At 35.6% G+C, this 21,677-nt stretch overlaps 1 protein-coding gene across 36 annotated transcripts in view; it reads left to right on the forward strand.

Annotated features, from left to right (window-relative positions):
- SORBS2 (sorbin and SH3 domain containing 2) overlaps positions 1–21,677 on the forward strand; it is a 217,484-nt gene that overhangs the window by 173,757 nt on the left and 22,050 nt on the right. For 16 of the 36 annotated variants that reach the window (XR_001920332.2, XR_001920330.2, XM_018070011.2 and 13 more), the window contains 6 exons: positions 6,132–6,215; positions 8,312–8,368; positions 12,495–12,547; positions 13,210–13,397; positions 15,624–17,183; positions 20,115–20,206. Coding sequence is in view for 34 of the 36 variants with exons in the window: in XM_018070011.2 (XP_017925500.1) it covers positions 6,132–6,215; positions 8,312–8,368; positions 12,495–12,547; positions 13,210–13,397; positions 15,624–17,183; positions 20,115–20,206 (2,034 nt within the window). In the remaining 2 variants the exon portion in view is untranslated. The remainder of the gene's footprint in view (positions 1–6,131; positions 6,216–8,311; positions 8,369–12,494; positions 12,548–13,209; positions 13,398–15,623; positions 17,184–20,114; positions 20,207–21,677) is intronic. The other 20 variants (XM_025894821.2, XM_018070178.1, XM_025894827.2 and 17 more) reach the window with 7 other exon arrangements.

Raw genomic sequence — 21,677 nt, forward strand, 5'->3', positions numbered from 1 at the left:
ATTGGTATGCATCTCCAGCACTTATTTTCAGTAGTATTATCCGCACATACTACTGATTAATTAATGCATAAAAATAAAGTATTTGCATTTTCAGGGTATGCCTAATTGTACATCTAAGGAGATTTTGGTCAAATACTGGTCAAGGTTGCCGAGAGAGGACTCACCTGAACACAGCCCTGAGCAACCTGATCTGATCAGACCTACTTTTGACAGCATGTTGGGCTAGATGACCTCTGGAGGTCCTTTCCAACCTCAATTACTCTGTGATTACTGAGTGTACATTAACATATAATTAGAAGCCTTTATTCCTGCTTTCTGAATAATGATTGCAATTACAGAATTTTTCACAGGCATGTCTGATAAAGCTATGCTTAATGCTTGCAAAATAACAACGGAGGTTTTCATTTCCTGAAAGATACATTCACCCAGCCCTTCCAATTTACCTTTATTCTGTCTTAAGACTTTCTTATTTTAGGAAAACTGTTATGTATCAATGGCAATATTTTCTTTTCTTTGTCTTTTACTCTGAGGTTGAAGTGGTTGAGAGAGTCCAGTTTTAAAGAAGAGGTTTATGTAATCGGTACTGGATTATTATTTGCTTAGGTATTACATGCTTGTTCACTGAATTTATTTTGCCAGTTTAAATTAAATTAGGGAAATAACTGAATTTCAGAATATGTAGTATGTCAACAGTGAGAAACACCTTTTCCTCTGTTTTTGTGGTCTTTGCAGTAGTCTGATTTTTGTTAGCTATAAAAACACCAAGCTCTTTTTCTGTGAAATTAAGTTCTCGAAGAACTGATAAATTTTTCAAAGAGGAAATTGGCATTTCTATAGGAACTGCTAATGAATCAATATAATTAAATGGGGTTTAATATCTGTTGTGCAGATGAACTTAACAAATAATTTTATTTAAAAGGCATTTTATCAGGCAGTTTTATCAATATGGAATTTCCACTGTTGATAAAGATACTCTTTAGCTTTATGTATTTAGATACTTTCTTTGAACCATGTTACAAAACCAAAATACTTGGTTTCACTAAAGCACTTGCTTCCCTTGTGTTGGTTGAATGGGATATAGAAAGCAAAACTAACAACTTACAGGATGATCAGCAGAGCAGGTCAGAAGTTTTTTCTCTGTGTGTGTAGGAAAAGCTAACATCTCAAAACAGTGCATTGCTTCCAAATTCAGATGAAAACTCCAAATTCTCAACTGTGTCAGGATTGCTTAAGTCTTCCATCTTGATAATTTCAAAAGATTTGATTTCTAATGTCTAAAAATTTGTTCTGATGATACTGAAAGTATTAATAAAAACATGGAATGTCAAATAAATACAGTTCATTAGTATTGCACAAGATGGACATTTATAGTATCTGAACTGAAAATTCATACTTTATTAGTTTTGTCAAAAACAAAAAATCAAAGGGAGTTTTTATGACACTCCAAATCCTAAGGTTTTTTTCTGAAATAAGTTAATTTCCACGTCCACAACATTGTAGTTTTGATGTCAAAATAATCTATTGAAATTTAAAATTTTTACAGCTAGCTTATATCATAATAAACAAGACAGGTGAGGTTTGAAAGATCAGAATTCCCTTTTTTGATGTAGGTACTAGATTAGAATCAGTTGTAATTAATGTGGAGATTAGAAACATGGGAACAATATAAGAAATTGAGATTTCTTAGGAATTTAGTGGGAAATTTTAGTGGGAAATATTATTCAGCAGATCCTCATTGATCAAAAGAATGTGAGAAATAATAAGTCTAAAAAATTGACCTAGTAATAAACATTAAATGGATAGACTGATTGGGGATAACTGACTAATTTTGTTATGGGTAAAAAAGGATGAGTGTAATTTCAAATTGCTGTACCATGTAGCAACCTTCTGCCATGAAACAGGAAGTTAATGTGTTTTCTTCCATGATTTGAACTTTTATACTTGTGTATGTAAGAGTATAAAACAGCGACAAAAAGTAAAAGCTTAGGATTAGTCTTTTGAGATTACAGGTAAAAGTAAGTGATATTAAGGCATTAAATATTCTTACAAGACATGGTGATGAAGCTCCTTTTTTTCCTATTTCAATAAGCCCAGGAAACATTACTATTTCTTCTAATATTATAACACTGGTAAGGTGGTACATAACTTGTTTTGATGTATATTTCCATCTCCAATGTCCGCAATTCAATTAAATGTTCTTTTTCTCCACTGTCATCCAAACCATGGATTTGTTTCCTAAAATGCATGTTTAACTTCTGTAAATAAGTGTATGGTGGTATAATAACTTAATTCTACTCCCATGAACATGAATTTAAATTTTATTATGTATTAGTTTTTACCTTGTATCTGAGAAGAAATCCTTCATATATGTACATTTCTCTATTTCCGCCGTAGAGCATGTAAGGAAGAATCATAGTGTTGCTGTAAAAAAAGACTTCATAAAATTGATACAAGCAATAGTTGCCTCTGTTTTCATCAGGTGTTTTAGTCTAAGCATAGAAGTACACGTGCTAGTCAGATAAAACTGAAAGGTTAAATTTTAGTTCTAGATTTTTTAATGTTTGTTCAGTATACAAATTTTCTACTGATCAGAATAAATTTTAAAAAATTAATGTTTTGTCAAAGACCAAAAAATAGACTTGGCTTGTACTTCTATTGGTTTGGTTTGGTTTTTCCAGTAGTGAAAAATTCGACATTTTCTTTATAATATGTGAGTTTGATTGCTTTTGACATCTTAAGCTGGTTATTAGAATATTCTGTTTGGTATGTTTTAATATGTCATTAAAAAAATATTTCTTCTCATAAAAATATGGAGAGACTAAGTCAATCTAGTAGTAGACTTGGAGCTATTTAAAAGTAGTCCAAAAAAAAAGGCAAAAGCAAACTCTTTAGAGGTAATAAAATGACAAAACCAAATTGACAATAGGCATCTCAGCCCATTGTTCTAAATAGGCTTCAGTGTGGTGTCTGAATTTGCAAATGCAAAATACTGATTTGACCATGCATATAAGAACCATTTAACTAACAAGTTTAAATGCACACTTTCGGTTGTTACCTGTGAGTGTCTATTTGTGAGTGTCAAATCAAGCACAAGCAAAGCTTCATGTGACACTGCAGATGTAATTTTTTTCAAGGACCATATTCTTCTATGCTTGAATATGCTGATGCAGTGTTGTGTTGACCATCTTATGCAAAAGGAGTGAAGTTACTTGGTGGTCTTAGGTAGCATATTTTCAATAAGTAATCAAAACATTACTAAATGACTAGATGAAGGATAGTGTTGGAACATGACTTGGTTTGACTGACAAGTCATAAAAATGGGTTATCCTTTATTGCTTTTGCCTCCTATTCCAGTAGTTTGGGAGATATTTTGTGAGACTAAGCCAACTGCAGTTTTTAAGGCAAAGGGATTCAAGTCTCTTAGAAGAGGAGATAATAGAAAAAGGTCCATCAGCAAAACTGAATCCAAAAGCCAACAAAATCAATTGCCTGTGTATTGATCTGAGTAGAACAGGGAATGCAGAGTCCTTTCTAGAACTGCCAGGCAGCATGGAATTTGCAGACTTCAGTGCTCAGTTTCTTTTTGTTTGCTGCCCTCTGCGGTTTAAGCTGTGAATTAAATTAGGACTTGTGTGCATGGAGTTAGTTTTACACACTTCCTTACAATCTCATTTTATTTGCAGAATACCACGTGAGAGGAACTGAAAAACTTAGAAACTAGTTAAAATACACTATTTCTAGCTTTATACGAGGCTTTTAAAGCTTGCAGTTAATTGTGAGAGTATTTGAATATGAAAAGGGAGCCAACTCCCATACTCGTTTTTGTCTCCTTGGCTAGCTGGGTGGAAGCCCAGCAGATCTGACAGTCCATTCTGCCTCCCTGCAAGGAGAGACACCAGTTCATCAATGTGTGGGTGCGGGGCTGCTGCTCTTCTGGGCACCTTGAGGCTCACAGGGCTGAAGCTCGCTATCCAAGAAAGTAATGTCAATAGGCCTGGATTTGTAGTGCCAAAAGCTCCACAATTTCAACCCTGTATGTATTTCAAGGGATTTTTTTATTTAATGTAGATGCACCCATTTGTTGATATTAACATTTCTGTGAAAATTAATTTATTGATAGAATAAAAAGATAAAAACATGCCATATTTCAACATACTGTAACTTAGATTGGAGAATGGATGAAAAAGAATTGTTTAGTACTGTTTTCTCAGATTATTCAGATATAAATTGTGGACTTTTTTTTTTTTTTAAGGTAAGTGAAAAACCTTTGAATACACCAAGTGTTCTCTGTAATGGCAATCAAATTGATATATAACAAAGTTATCTTCTGCATTGTGAATCTGTCATGTTTTGCTCTCATGCCTTCATATCTCTGTAGAAGAGAATCATGGTGTTTTTCTTAAAGTAATCATAGTCTCTATTCTATTCACAAATTTTTAGTGGTCAGTTCATGGAACTAATTTCAGTGGTGTTTCTCCACTAAAGTCTTAGGTGTCTATAGCTGAGTTCAAACAGTTGTCTTTAATACTGCTGAGTTACAGCTGTGGATGGTGGAAATAAAAGGGCAGAACTCCAGAGGAGCTTCACTTCCTAACCCTGCTATGGAGCACAGCAAGTTTTTCATCAGCTTCATTCACTTCCCACTCCATTCACACTCCCACTACTTCCCTTTCTTGAAAGGATATTTTGAAGATAAGTGTGTAGAACAACAGTTGGGATCCAGATATTGCATGAACAGCTCACAGATATGTGAGCACCAAGGTAGTTCTGAAGGGTTGTTGGCCTTTCGATAGAGAAGAGTGGAGAGTCTGTCCCAGTAACATCAAAGTCAGCAAGTAAAGTGCTGTAAGATATTTAATTGTCTGAAATGATCAAGAGCACAATGTTATCTGTTGCAGAAAACAGAAATAGCTGTATGTGATTGTTTTAGCATGTTGGTGACAGCTTGACTCCGGAGGAAAAAGTGTTACAGATTTGATTACCAGTGTTATTCTGTATGCTGCGCTCTGTCTTCTTTGACGACTGCCTTCTAGGTCACACAGTAATTAGTGTCTGAGTTCTGATAATTACAGTTATGGAGAATCCAACTTTAAATTCAGAAATGTCTTTAACAAGAGGATTTCTCTGTTTCAGAGATCTTTAAGCCAACAGTTCACTGTAGTTCTGTGCTGCATGAAAGCCTACATAGGTTCCTGCAAAGAAACTGGAGCTATTTAGAAAGTAATTAATGCAACCAGGTTTACAGTTTATTAGATATCCCATTGAGAGCTGAACTGTTTTGCCCTGTCATGTTTTCATGCTACTTGAATAAATCTGTCAATTATTATTCTGTTCACTGAAGACTTTCCTTAATGCTATCAATTGCTACTTTATCCCTTAGCTGGGAGAATTTTCAGATGAAAACAATGTTTTTCACTGTGGGAAAAAAATGCTTCATTGCGTCAGCAAGGCTATATGAGATAAAGTATTACACAGTACTGCTGCAACAAATAGTATGGAATACATAATTTTTTTGTTCCCTAAGTTTTGACTATAGAATTTAAAATATACAAGTTCCTTTTTCATGTGCTGAAGTGGTTTTTTAACATAGTGATGCTTGCATGATGCATATTCCTTATCTCTGCTCAACGCTTGCTTCAAGACAGCAAGATCCAGAATTAACATGCTTTGTGAGAAGACAAGGAATGGCCAAAAGCAATACAGATAAAGTTCTGTCTTTATTGCTGATCAGATGGGCAATTTCTTGCCTATGCTGGAGATGAAAATCACTTAAACCATCTTCTTAACTAGGAATCTTTAGTAGAATTAAATCTACTTAAGTAATGCAATGATGTTTAAAGAAAAGTCAAAGAGTCCTCTTAGCTTTAAAAGTGTAATTTTAAAATGTTTAACAAGTTCCAGCGCTTGGAAGAACATCAACAAAAATAAAAGTTTTAAAGCTACCGGTCAATGTCAGCTCTTGAACAAGAATATTCTCTGTCTTAAATACCATCTTCATTCTTTGATTTTATTCCATTTCTTTCCCCATATTTGTTTTGTCTTTGTCTGTTTGTTGTTAAAGTGACATGGCATTTCTGGCACTTTGCTCAGTGTGTACCTTTTCCTTCCCTTTTCCTTCACAACTGCTCCAGACTGATCGCATAAACCCTGATGACATAGATTTAGAAAACGAACCCTGGTATAAATTCTTTTCAGAACTGGAATTTGGACGTCCGGTAAGTGAGGACAGAATATTAATGTTTACACATTAGGAAAAAATATTTTTATGATGAGGAATTTAAATTACCAAATTCAGCAAGTATATGGCAGTAAAATTAATATGAGGGGTTTTTTTAGAAAGGGCGATAAATTCATCGCATTTATTTTTTGAAATAGTATTTTTTTCAAATAGACTCTTAATTTGCCAGAGCAGTGGCATTAGTAGCTTTAATATGGAGTATGTGTAAATATGTAATAACAAGATAAATTGCATGATAAACAGGAGTACTTTCTAGTCTAGACTTTTCTAGTCTCCTTAAATCTTTTGCATTTGACTGGATTAGTTTTGAACAATCTTTTAGAACAGAAAATCATGTCAGTTTGCTTTAGGGATGCTAAGTTACAAATAATGTATTTTACTTGAAGGAATGTATCTACATTTAAATGTAGGAAGCCATATACAAATTTCTTATGACAGTAAATGCTGATATTTTTTTCCCTATTTTCCTCTCTTATATGCATACGTGCAGAATACATATTTTACACTTGAACACAGAGATATAGGTTTGCTCTGTTTTCAGGCTGGACACCTGCTTGTACTGACAGAGTTCAGTTCTGCTCCAATTTTCACAAATAGCTAGTATCGATAAAAGGACTTGGGCAAACAGATGCTGCCTTAGTCCTACTGCAAACATTTATGTTTAAAATTATAAACCTGAAGAGTTCCATCTGGTTGAAACACCTAAAAATCAGAAATATCTCTATTTTTCACCTTTGATTTCCTAGGCACTTGCAAATCTGCAAATACCACAGGCTTAATTGTATTTAAGCACCAAAGGCTGTTTGTGTATTTTTTACAAGGGTAAAACAGTGGCATTGCCTCGAAGCAAGACTGAGAACGAGGTTTCACTTCCTCCCTGCACAGTGTCTCAAGAACTAGGTTGAAGATGCACCTGCTCTTCCTTTTGCACACACCCTCTCTCACTCCACAAAGCTCAAATTCTTTCCTGTACACTCTAACATCTTTAGGAATAGGATAACAAATGCCTTCATCCCAGAAGACTGTCTAAGGGGACAGTTAGAGTATCCAGACAGGTGGAAAACAGGAGTTAAAATCCCCTTAGAAGAAGGAGGGAAGTAAACCCAATCATTCGCTCAGTCTTTTTAAGTATTCTGTTAGCTCCCCAGGATTCTCACTGTGATTTTTTACTTAAAAAACCAAAAGCATCTGCCCACAGGCAGAAAATTCCAAATAGACATGAACTTGAGAGTGTCAGAATTTAAAATATTCCCATTCTTTTCTTTCCCTGTTAACCAACAATTCTCTGGAGGCCCCTCAGAATTCTAATTAGTGACATGCCAGGCTACATGAGGAGCCTAAGCAGTTGACACAGGGCCATGGAGGGCACTCTGGAACCAGATACCTTAGTCACTTTTTGTAGCTAGGCATAAGCCAAAATCAGAACTCCCAGCTACTTCAGTGAGACCAGAATAGAAAGCAAAACTGCATACACTCTTTTAAAAATTTAATTTTTTAACTGTAACATTTAAAAAAATTGCCAATTGAATACCATCTGAAAATTTTAGAAAAAAAAAGTTAAATGTATCTGGGTTTACTTTGTTGTCTAGTGGTCTATAATGTATCACATTTTCACTGATTACTTTTTATCTCCCTTTATCCAGCCATTCAAGCCCTATTGTCATTCCTCCCTCTAGGTGGGCAGAAACAGTCCAGATACATTCTTCTGATGAACAATATGTCAACAATAATTTATTGATAATGATAACTGTTAAGATAAAATAGATTGAGATTTCTCCAGCAGAATGTAACTCTAGTGCTTTACACTCTTTTGTCTCATCAGTATTAAAAACTGCTGGTATTTATTCAACTATCCCAGTTGTAAATTTTACCACCTAATGTTACTAACATTTATTAAGATAATTTAAAAAATATAACACATTCATCCTTCCATTCTCCCCGTGTGTGTCACTCTTTGTATCTGATGCTGTCAACACTTAGTTTCTAACTGTGTCACCTTTTCCATATGTTTCATTCCTTGCTGCCATTGTTTCTACTCCATTTCATCTCTACACTTCTGCTTTTATGATGCAGCCACCTAAAAAGATTTTGGACTATTTTCAAGAAAGTTCTTCTGGTGTTTCCAATGAGGTAAATGAATGATTCTTTTTCGGATGATTCTCTTGGGAAGAAGGGTTGGAATGCTCACCATTTATGTCTTAAGTCTGTTAAAATTTAGTGGTTTCCTTCTGATAGCTATGAGACATTTTTAATTCACAATCATTGTATCTTTGTCTTCATATCTTTCCAGATCACTAGTGCAGTTGGATGTTGATCTTATTATCCTAGGAACTGTGAGTCCTTATCCCCAAAACTTCTCAGAGATTAACACTCAGAATTACACAACAGTCCATACGTCTCTAACTCTTTGACAAATTCCCACTTTTCAGAGTTGGGCAGGTGCATTGCACAATTAATCCATCACTACAGTAGTATTTTTTAATTAAAATATCTGACTTCAAATTCTGTATGTCAAGTGAAAGCCTTTGTGGCTAAGCTGTCATTTCTCCAATTAAGTATTTATGGCTACGGAGCTAATCAGATAAAAACCGCAATTAATAATCCTCTTGTAATTTAGAATGTTGCTACTCCAAATAAAATTCATCAAGATCAGGTAGTGGGCTGTCGTTGCCCTACTCTGAGTGGGAGAGATTCAGGCTTTCATTCCTTCTCCACTCCCTCCCCATTTTTACAGCATTAGGGCAAAAGTCAGTGACTCCTATAATGGCAACTTTGCTTCATGTGGTGGCTTGTATTCGTGATTCACTCTCATCTTCTGTAGTCTCTCCAAAACTTAACCTCAAATTGTGGTCTTAAACTGTTAATTGTTTGCAAATTACTCTGTTTTGGTTTTAAGGTCTCTGTATATTTAGAAAAAACTCATAGTTGGGAAATTTGGGTTCGGTTCTCTGAAACAATAAGCTTCTAGGCCTTTGCTAGTTCTTTTTAGTCCTCTGTATATCAAGGAAGACAATTTAAAAGCCCTAACATGACTGTTTGAAATATTCCCATGTTCAGTAGGTCAGAGTAAAATGGCTATTAAGTAATATTGGTTTTCTCTTTAATTAACTTACAAAAACTTCTGTCTTAATTTTGAAACTTTAATAATCTTTGAATATGATAAATCATGTTCAAAGTCTACAGCAACTTAGTATTTCTCGGGGGGGGGGAGGGTAGGTCGGGAGGACAATATTCAAAATAACTTGATAAAGTATTAGAGCCATTAGGCAAACAAGCATGTTTGTTATTTACAACTTTTGGCTTCTTTTCCTAACTTCACTTGTGGTCATCGTTAAAGCCTTGATGCCTGAAAATGGCTAAAATATAGGCTTACTTTTAAATGTATACCTCATTTTTTTAGTAAAACCAAATCAAGCTATTCAAAAAAGTCTGTATTTGGTAGTTTGGAGCTGTCATCTGCAATATTAAATTATTTTTGTCAGGTGGCTTTTATTCATGTAGGGCAGTGTTGAATATTCTGGGAGATGACTAATTAACTTTGGAGATGGGGGAGTAGGGGAGATGTGTTCAGTTGAACCACCTGAAAGTGGGTCAGTAAATACCTAAGAGCTGATAGGACAGCTACAAGCAGTAAAACAAGCAGTAAAAAACAATCATATCCACTGTTTACTTTCACCTTTCCCTACCTGCCATATCCGTGAAGCTCTACCTGGGGGTAGAACGTATAAACTCCACACACTCTATAAAAAAAATAACATATGCCCGTGGTAAAAATTAGTATTGTAGAATGTGCAACATACAGTGTCTTTCATATAGTAAAAACTTCAAAGGTGGCATCAAATAAGGGTAAAAGGGCAAGTTACATTCAAGGTGATAGGAGAGTCTTAAAGGATGAAAAGCAAAAGCCATACAGTAACCCAGCAGTCAATTTCGGCGTGACACACATTTCTAGACATCTTAGGCTGATCACTAACACACTGTTTATGGCCTGGAGAATGCTGTGGATAAAGAAGTTCCCTCTGGTGTGGTTTCCATTGTGTGATTTACCCACTGCCTTCCACAGGAGGCAGTGGGGATCTGTTCCACCCCTGGGAGTTACATCATGGTCTTTATAGCCCTAAAGCCACTACAAATGGTGGAAAGTAATCCCTGCCTCATGGCCATTTGGCCCCTATCATGTCACAGATGGTTGCTAGTGGAAGTGGTTGGCACCTGCACAAAAAAATCCCACAATGACAATCTACCTGCAATGTTTATGCCACTTCATGCAACAGTCCTAACAGAGATCACCTTCCTCTGCTGGTTCCAGACCATGGCAGTGACTGATCAAGATGAAGATAGTTGTGGCCAGTTTTGAAATAAGACTCTGATGTTTTCCAGAACAGGCTCAATGTTTTATGGGAAGCGTAGGGAAGCACACTGGCCTGAGGCCTTTGCTTCACTGTGGTTATACTGGCTGTTTGTGTGAGCAACTCTGCATCTGACTTCTATGGTTTTATAGTAGACAGACCTCATAATATTGGCTATATATCTTAAAATTATTGAATTTCAATAGTGGTGGGAGAGTTGTTACAAAGTACTTTTCAGATTTCAGAAGATGTAAAGAAAAACTTGAAAATATGAACTGTATGAACACTAAAGACTCAGGAATAAATACCTACCTCAGAATGTATTTGAAAAAAACCAAATAGCATGATACTTAGTTTGGACAGAAGAGGTGATCAGTAGTGCACTTGTCATGAACCCCATACACATTCCAAATATTGAGAAATAAAACAGGAAGTCTTTGAATTATTAGCATCTTTTAACTGTTTACACCTCAGCTGCCATTCTTTCCAAAAGTTGAAAGGTTTCTTACCTGGTTTGGATGTGATTTAAATTAGAGTTTAAAAGTACTGAGAAAATTGGAATTATCTTAGCTCAAGTTTTAGATAACATTTGTTTCATATTGTGCTGTGTTCGCGTGGTTCTCCCCATTCCACAGTATAATAAATTTTACTGTAATACAGAAATTAAAGCTTCAGTTAGTGTCTTAATGGGATCACTTGGTCTTAAATAACAAAGCCAACTGACAACTCTAACTGAACAACCGTATTGTTTTTATAGTCTCCCACCTGTAAAAGTAGTTCAAACAGTTACTCTTGAATGTCATTTAAGTATATGGTCTTATGAAATCTGTTCCCAAGTATTCTTAGACTACGAGTGACTTCTAGAGGTATACCAAAGTGTCAGTCAGCAAGTCCGGGTGAAGTTGCAATTCATGAACTTGCAATTCAAATCACTGAGGGAAAAAAAAAACTATACTAACAAAAGAAAGCACTTGTACAGTCCATGAGTGCTATTACCTCTGCAGTCCTCAAATACAAAGTTTTTTCCATACAGAGAAAAAGTCAAGAAGGCTCTTTATAAAGGGAAAAATATTTCCTGCAGCTTAGAAATCTATATGATAGTTTTAGTCCATTGGGTTACCTCTGAAATGACATGCCAGGAACTTGAAACAAGTTTAACTCTTGAATCTCACTGCTTGAAGAAATACCTCAGGGATTGTGCAGTTTGTTCTAGATTCATACCTAGTTACCAGAGTGTAGTATTCTGACTGAAGGCTTGAAATGGTTGATTTAAAATTTGTAGTCATGTATGGTTGACTTTATACTGATTATAAAATTATGGAGCAGTACTCCATTCCATCTTCCAGGGTTGATGCAGTAGCTACTTCCGTAACTCCATGAGCAGTGACTAATGTTCTATGATAAGAACTGTTTTTACCAGGATTATAAGGTGTGGCTACAAACATAATAGGAATTACAAGTTTCTGGCTATAATTGATTGTGAGATTTTGGTGAGTAACTTTGCGAGGGGAGGAGAAGCTTTGCAGACATCACTTGCACATGAAGGAATTATTTTCAGATTTTTATGTTTCTATAGTAAAGGTTTGTTTCAGCTGTTCTGTATCTGTTTTTGAAAAGTGCATGGAAAACTATGATTTTGGATCACTCTTTAGCGGTACTTTAACGGAAAAAACATTACTGAACTAGAATAGGAAATGAAATCTAACAGTGCTTTTTAAAAGCTGCATAACTGTTCTCATGAAATATTGCTGTATCTATGCCAGAGTGCCCAGGATGTTAATCATCATGGTCCATTTTTATAGGATTTGTCACAGAGTAACAAAGAGTAATCAAACATGATAAGCAAAAATTGCCACTCTTTTTTTCAAATACAAACATATAACAGGTCCATGTATTTGTTTTCACAGGCTTCCTTATATCATCACTATTCAACAGACAGAGGCCTGGACAGGCCCTGTAGGTAAGAAATACTACACATTATTTCAGCAGTCACAGATTATCCAGCCTTAAGGGTCTTCTCTGGGCCCTGAAATCAGCAGATGTGAAGAGTCAGATTGTAACACTCACCTTGTGAGCTACTGACAAAATAGAGATGCATGGAGAAAGTGTTCGTATTTTGATACTGATGTGTAGATTTTTAGTTTTGCAAGGACTTACTCTTTACATTCAGAGTAAACTATACTGTGTTCTGGGTCTTTCCACTAACATTCCCAATCTTCTGTCTCAACAGCAGTTTATCATTTAACCTTACTGCCTGCAAGACCCTCAGTGCTGTTTCCCTGAGCTGCCCCAACTGTTCTCAGTCTCTTTTCCCTATCTTTGCACTAAAGTTCTAGTTCCAACAAATAGTCTAAAAATACTTGATGCATTTATTTCAAAGAAAATGGCATAGTATTTTTGCATAAAACTTTAAACAGTCAGGTGACGAACGAATTATCATTTCTCTGTGAAATATGCTGTAAGATGTGTGAGACCAGTGTTTCATCACTTTACGTGGTTTTGATGTATTTGTTCTGGCATTTTTTAATTTATGAACCAATAATATAATTATGAGCTTACTTTTTAAAATCCTAAATTCTGATCTCAGAATTAGACTGCTACTTATACTGCTTTTTTCTGTAGTTCTGCAAGTACTGCGAGTGACTTCAGAAAGCGAAGGAAGTCAGAACCTGCTGTAAGTCATCAGAGGGCACACAGTGATCAGAATGCAAACAGATCTAACCTGGGCCGTACAGACACACAAGGCCCATGTACCACCCTTAGAAAGCCTTTAACTAGCTCGTCTCCTTCTTCCCCATCAAGAGCAAAAGGTAAGAGGAGGCTGTGTTTGTTAGCAGAAAACTTCTGATGATGTGTTGTACAATACATTGGTAGCAAATGCAACTGCCCGCTGTTGTTCAGTGCATTTCCTCAGGAGATGTGATATGAAGCAACAACTTTGGGCCTTTCATGAAAGGCTAACTTGTTTATTCTTATGTGTGTAATTTTAAGATGAAAAACTGGATTTGTAACAAGTAACAGTTTCAACTGCTTGTTCTAACAAAAGAAAATTGAGTAAATGAAGACTATGAATTCTACCACAATATATAAACCTATAAATTTTTATTAACTCCACTGCTGTCTTATTAGGTTATTGTGATTTTAAAACTAGTTTTAGTATATTGAGAAAGTACAAGACAAATGACCTTTAAGACTAAAGATGTGTTTCCGGGATAGTAGGCTTTTTAAATCTATAGCTGATGTCTTAGACATTGTCAGTTATCAGGACCTAAGTTAATCAAGCAAACATCCATAGTCTGATTTTTTATTTTGTAAATCCTTGGAAGTACTTAGTACAGCTGATACAACCTAATTAACTTCTTTTTTTGCAAGTAACTCACCATTCTATTACTGTTTTTCACATCTCTTCAGAAAAGAGATCACAGAATCAGTTGTTCATTTGGGTTTGGCGATTTCAGTAGATTTTTTTAGAAAGACAATAGGCTTCCAGTAAAACATATGATGGAAGTAATATATAGAGTAACACTGAATACAGTGTGTCTCCTTCTGCTGAAATTATTATCATTATTATTATTATTATCATTATTATCATTATTATCATTATTATTATTATTATTATTATTCACTTAATTGCTCTATTTTATAGCTATATTAATCAGCAGACCTCTGTAAAAGTAAATTCCCATTGAAAAGAACATAATATCTGGTCTGCAACAGAATGAGACAAAGAAAAGCAGTATGAGACAAAGAAAAGCAGTGAGGAATAGTAAGAGTGAAATGGTGGAAAGCAAATGTATTTTAAACCCGATGTTACAGCAGTAATTTTAGAAGTGGATAAACTTATCCATTTTGGTTACCAGGCCAGGGAGTAAAAAGTTTATAAACTCCCTGGCATGTACATTTGACTCCACCTAAACACTTTCTGTGTTTGAAAATCCTTCAGTTCAGAATATCTACCATAGCTAATTAACTTTCAGAAGGTGTCCTGTGTCACTCCATTCTCTCCCAGCATTATGACACCTGTAGAATGTTATTTTTTCCTGAAATTAACCTATTTTTTAAAGAAGGAGCATGCTATAAACTGTTTGATCAGCATGAATTTTGAAGTCAAGTGTTTTGATTTCTGATCCAGATTCAGTTTTCTCTAGAAAGCAGATTGAGCTGTTTGAAGCATCCTTCCTGAACTGAATGTCATTTGAGACTGTGTTTGAAAGTTCAGTGCAATTACGAAAGACCACAGTTCCAAATTTGTCTCATCATGATTTCTGCATCTAGCATGCGCATAAAAATATATCTTGAAACTTGCTTGAAAACTTGGGCTTTGTTATGGAAGTTTATTGTTTTTTCTACGTGCTGGTTAGGCTAAGTAAACTGATACATCTTCCTTTACACCTGTAATCCAATTCCTGAGCTGCCTTGTTCTGCCCTCAATAAGCTGTAGAAAGCACCGCTCCCTTCAGTGCTATCACATAGGGAAAGAGTGGGCTATGAAAAACTGGGAGCAATTTCCTATTTGATCTTATATAAAGATTTATCTTTATCTTAACTATGTTAGAATACAGATGCTGCAAACTCTCTGAGCATTATAGAGCTTAAAAATCCTGAGCAACTTCTTTCGGAATGCTGGAAAAGTCAATATTTGACTGGGGTCTATATTTGTTGTTTGGCTTCATCTTTAAATCCTTTGCAGCTTTTATTTTCTGTTGACCTGCTTCAAAATTGGTATTAGTGCTTGTTTTCTATGTTGCTCTGGTGGGGGGGGGTTGCAGAGGGGATAACATCACCATAATTCATAAGGAATTCTTTTTATTGTTCAAATTTTCATGAGTGCATTTTTATAGCTGTAAAGTAACTTAATTATTAGCTCTGCTGTCCCAGGCTGTAGGAGACTATGTACTGACCTAAAATGATAGATGCACTAATTCCTATTTCTTTTCTAGTCTTTCTAATGCTTACTGATGCTAATTCCAACTTTCTGAATCTTTTAATTTCTGGCAATGTCTCTTTTTTACCATGCTGCTCTGTGGATTATAAAGGTGGGGATATTAGCAAAGTATATCCATCCCTTTTAAGTTATTCAGTGCACAACCACAACACCTCAAATGAATTAGATTACTGTAGCACTTACAGGCAACATTTAGCTGTTCCAAATGATTCAAGAAGGGCAATTAGCTACAAGAATGGCTGGCAAATGACTCGCCAAAATGCAGAAGTCTGGAGCAGCACAGAAGAAAATGCTTCTCCAAAGAGAAAATCTCGTAGCTGTGATGATCTGTTAACAGATGATCGTGATAGCTTTCCTGATGCACAGGCCAAGGCTGAGAGCATGGGCTCTCTGTTATGTGAGGAGGATTCCAAAGAAATTTGCTCAATGAACTGGAACTCCCCATATGTTGAGGGCCGTGGTAGTGGTAGGTCGAGAGTTCGTCACAGATCTGCACATGATGCTCCAGGTTTCCTGAAAATGTACAAAAAGATGCACCGCATCAATCGCAAGGACTTAATGAATTCTGAGGTGATTTGTTCTGTGAAGTCCAGAATACTGCAGTATGAAAAAGAACAGCACAAAGGTATTCTTCAAGGCTGGAGAGAGTCTTCTACTGAAGAGGTGCCCAGAGACATGGTGCCAACCAGAATATCTGAATTTGAAAAATTAATTCAGAAGTCAAAATCAATGCCGAACCTTGGTGATGAAATGTTGTCAACTGCTACATTAGAGCCTCCTAAAAATGGCTTGTGTCCAAAGAGGCGATTTTCTATCGAGTCCTTGCTGGAAGAAGAAACTCCAGTCAGACATCCCTCTCAGGTACAACAGAGCTACAAGTCTAAAACCCTGGTGCCAATTCATATTGAAGTGACCAGTGATGAGCCACAACGATCACATATAGATTTTTCAGACAGTGATCAAGATGGAGTGGTTTCTGATCTCAGTGACTTTATCCAGATAGAGGGTTCATCCTTTTGTAGTGAAAGTGACTTCGATCACTTTTCCTTCACATCATCTGAAAGCTTTTATGGATCAGGCCATCACCACCACCACCATCACCACCACCACAGGCATCTCATTAGCTCCTGCAAAGGGCGATGCCCAGCATCCTACACTCGCTTCACTACCATGCTAAAACATGAAAGGGCTAAGCAAGAAACCACTGAAGATCCAAGGAGACAGGAAGCAGAATCTGGCCTCTCTAAGATAGCATTCCTGGTCAGTCCAGTGCCTTTCCGGAGGAAAAAAAGTGCAGCTCCTAAAAAACAAACCGAAAAGAAAAAATGCAAGTCATCTGTATTTGAAGCACTAGATTCTGCACTTAAAGACATCTGTGACCAAATTAAAGCTGAAAAAAGACGGGGAAGCTTGCCCGACAACAGTATATTACACAGACTTATTACTGAGCTGCTTCCAGACATTCCAGAAAGGAATTCATCTCTTAAAGCTCTGAAAAAGAGTCCCATGCACCAGCCTTTTCATCCACTGCCTCAAGATGGTGCTATCCATTGTCCACTGTACCAGAATGATTGTGGAAGATTACCTCTTAGTGCCTCTTTTCCAGACATGGATGCAACTAACAACAACGATAGTGCACTGTGTTTCCAAGGTGGATTAACTTTCTTCCTCTATCCTTGTGATTGACTTATCCAGCCTTACTCCCTGTGTTTCCCACCCTTTCTCATTCCATTTTTGTGTTGTCTATAAGAAGCTTTCATCCCACAAAATTCTTAATGAAGAATGTCATTTTCACATAGGTGTTGAGGATAGACAAATTTGCTATCTATTCACAAACTACAGCAATCAGAACAACTGAAGTAACAGTGCATTTCAACTAATTGATTATTAGATCTATAAATTACAGTAGTTATTAAGTATTGTGGGGGTTTTCTCCCAAGAAAAATATCTTACAGAAAGGGAATTCATGCATCATAAGATGCTGGTCAAACTGAAAACAATATGGAGATAATCCTTCCTTTATTAATTAAGAAAAAAATTTGCATCTAAAATGTGTTGTTATTTTGTTAAATGTAAGCGATTAAAATGCTGCTAATTCTGCCAGTATCACAGAAAGTTGATTCTGTTTTCTTATGAATCTAATGCTTTATATTACTTTTTGTGAATAGATGTTAAGGTAATTTTAGGAAGTTTCCATTTCCACTGTTCAAACAATAAATTTCCAATTTCTGTGGCAGCAAAACTAGTTCTTTTCATAGAATTTTAATATATCTGTGAAGTTTTGAGAAATTTCCTATCCTCTTAAAAGGGAAGTTCTCAATAATCAAAACTTGAATGAAATTGTCAGGGTGAGTATGACCAGTCTGTAGTTTAAGTTACTGCTTTGAGCTGTTTGTTGCTGTGCTGCATCTTTTTTTTCTCAAAAACATTTGCTCAAGCCTAAAGTGTTTTTAAAGTTTAACCTTTTAATATTAAAAGAAACAAACTAGATCCGTTGTAGGAATGCACAAACTGTATGCTAGATGATTTAGATTAATATCTTTGGCAAGTCTGTAGTTTATTTCTCTTTTTCAATGCTACCATTTCTTAGTTTAAGAATTCTGCTTCTAGACATAGAGTTCTTTGACAGAGTATCTTTGAGAATTTAATGAAATTACAAAGCTATTCTTGAAATCACAAATGGATGTAAGAGAAAATGTCTTTAATATGTAAATTAAGCAGTATTTGATCAGACCTATCTTACCTTTATTCTCACATCTTTTTGTGTAACTTTTGCAAACAGCACAATAGTAAATATGTATTTCAAGAGAACTCAGAATTCAAACTGTTACCATCTCTTCTTAACTAGTTATAACAGACATATTTAGAATAAAAGATTTGATTAAAAAAGGGCTATAAAACGCAGTTGAGGACTGAATTAATCATACATGAGGCCTGGTCATGATTAACCCTGGCTGACAGTACTACATGATGAGACCAAGATTGTTGGAAATTGCACTGGTCACATATTACAGTGGACTTCTGATAGCTTCTTCAGCTGTGAAGGAGCCTGGCATAAGGAAAACAATGCACTCTGTCAACATTAATATCCTTAAAGTGGCGTGGAGAATGAGTAAAGCAGAATATTCCATTGATTTCCATCAGCACCAGTCATGGCTGAGCTCTACTTCGAATCAAGTTTCCTGTTTGTTGGATCTGTGTGTGTCTCTTACAGCCACCATCACACAGAGACCCCAAGGTCATAGCAAAAAACCACTGAAAACTACCAATATTGGCTGCATAAAGAGCTGTAGAGAAATAAAGGAAATTGTTTGTCCTAAAGCTTCTGCATTTTCACTCTTTTTCCATGTCCTTCTCTTTCTGCTAGAGAATAAAGAAAAAAAAATAATAGATATGTTTGGAGGCATTGTATCTTTAGGTTTGTGCAGTGAGTATAGATCCTCATTCAGGAACACATGCCATATCAAGAAACCTGTCCAGAACTGGGACTGTGATATACTTGCTGGGAGTGACATGCTTGCAACCAATGGCATAAATAATACAATGATCTCATTTTTTGCCTCCAATATATTTATCAATAGCTTCAATTTTTTTGGTTTAGCCTATAGCCCACTAGAGACCATTTACATCTTTTTTCTGTAAGACCCAAATATAATGGATGACCTGCTTTCAGTTCCTTTCTTTTTAACCTCTTGTACTCCTTTGGAAATATATGAACTTGGTAAGAACAGATTGTGGGAATGAAGTCAAAGAAGACAAACATCTATCACGTTTTCACTAGCAAATATCGCTGTGACAGTAGGAGACTAAAACAGTAGTTCTCAGGAGTTGAGAGGCAATTCATTTCATCCTCTGATCTGAAATAGTTCTATTATATTTTCATTTCACATTGGCAACTTGCAGAGCTATAGAATGTGTAAGATTTTCATTTTATTCTTATTAAAACATTAAAAGATACCATCCTGTAATAAACATTGGTAAACCGTATTTTAGAGAAGTCTGCCACATAGATTGGTGAGTAATGATTTGTATTCCATCTCTTAAAACAGAGTTGTTTTTATGAAATAACTTCTTTTTAAATTTCCTTGTGCTGCCTAACATGTGCCCCTGGTAAAGTAGAAATGCATCTTAGATCACTTGGGAGGAAACAATGTTACTTCACTATTTTCTCATTGAAGCATGCTTGAATCATGTAATTATGCATGTAATTATGTGTTTATATTGTTGGCATTCCGAAACAGTGTCATGCAACCTGATGAAGTCCCAGTACTGCTGTCATGTCTTCCACTTGGCCCAATAGGGGTCCATCCCTTTGTACAGTGAGGCACAATTTTGCTCTCTTGATCCTCTCTCATATCTTTTCTTCTACTGTGGATCAGAGGACAGCCATTGCCTTTGCTTAAGAGTTAGTATCTTTTTTTTTTCTTTGAAGGTGCACTTAACCATCATATCATGTGCTTTTCTTTCTATTAAAGGTAAAATAATAGATTTCAATATCTTTTCACCTCCCTAATGAAACCAAGAAGCATTACACATTTGAATGGTTTTGTTTACCGTAACTTCACATAATTTCTGTTTTCAGTAGACCAGGAGTCTCCTGGAAGCTATTCTTCTGCTTTCACTGATGTGGGCCGATTTACTCCAAGGGAGAGAAGAGGAACTACAGACAAAGAGGTAGTGAAACAACAATGAATAACACAGCAATATCCATATGGGAAATCGGTAACATATTTGAGACAAGATTTCTGTTGGTTTTAAGACACTGTAATACTGCAGACCAAAGGAACAGTTACTTATCATATCATCAGATGGGACAGCATCTTCCTTTTTCATTAAGGAGGATTAGTACTTCAAGAAATTAAAATAATATCAAGCTTTGTAAAATAAGCTGTGGACTTCCATTTACTATTAAATAGATATGAACATAAATTTACTAGTTATTGATAGATTCTGTCAAAGTTGACCAGAGAGGGTGTTTAGAACAGAGAAGAGCAGGTGTGACTAGGGAAAGGCTCTTTTGAGATCCAAAGCATCACACAAAGAAACTGCCTTGGTAGTTTAAAACTGATACAAAACATCTATATTTCACCATTATTTTTGTTTGGAAAAGCAAAACCACTGTCGTTGGTGTGTTAGACAAAACCACTTCTCCTAAGAGCAAACACTAATGTTTGTAACAGTTGGTGATGGTAATTATATACTGGTTACTCATATTAGTGCTTTGGAAAAGGTTGTGGAAGCAGGCATACCACCGTTAAAGTAACACAAAGTATCACTGAAAACTACACTTTGGAAAATGAAGTGTATTATTTAGTATATTAAGAATACTTATAGATGTAACTGTAAATGCACTCCAAACAGGCTTCAGGGATTTTATTCAATCATAAAGTACATTTAAATTAACCAACATCTACAGACCATGGATTGTTAACATTTTTTATTGTTTTTTATTAAAATATTGCACAAAATAATAACAGCATAAGAGGGTACTATATTTTAATTGCTAATATTTAAGGGTTTGCTCTGGGCTATCTACCTTGCTAAATGGTGGTACAGTGAGAACTGAATTCAGATCCATTTACAGTCCACTGACATGTTTATATTGCTGCAATTTGATTAAGAGTCTGATTTCAACAAAAAAAAAAGAAAAAAAAGACTGCTTATTACAAAATAGAGGTAAAAAATGTTCCAGGAGCTGAGTTATGTGTTCCTTTTAAAGAATCTCATGACATAGAAAGTCATTTTTCAATTTGAAAACACATAAAATACTTAAATTACAAGCCATTTTTAAGATCACTGTAATTTAAAAAGATAAAAGGCTTCTCTATTTCCAGTATGTTTTGTAAAGTGCGAAGTATTTTGTATTTAATCAGCTCCACTGTTCTTTTAATACTATCCTCTTTCCTCTGTTATTTGCTTTAGTAGTTACAGTACCAGCTGTACCAGAGTCAAGGAAGAGTGAAAAGGGCTTAGCTACAGTTGATATGAATATCACCTCCTGTCTAAAAGACTGTTTTTAACAACAGCAAGGAACAGGAAAATGCTCTTAAATGTAGGCTTAGACCTGTAATGGAAAATTGTATTAGTATTACAAAATTCAAATAGACAGGACCCCTGCAATAACTTTAGGGACTTTTTTGTTATA

This window comes from Manacus vitellinus, unplaced genomic scaffold, assembly GCF_001715985.3.
Source record: "Manacus vitellinus isolate BGI_N305 unplaced genomic scaffold, ASM171598v3 scaffold_0_pilon, whole genome shotgun sequence".
Classification (NCBI taxonomy): domain Eukaryota; kingdom Metazoa; phylum Chordata; class Aves; order Passeriformes; family Pipridae; genus Manacus; species Manacus vitellinus.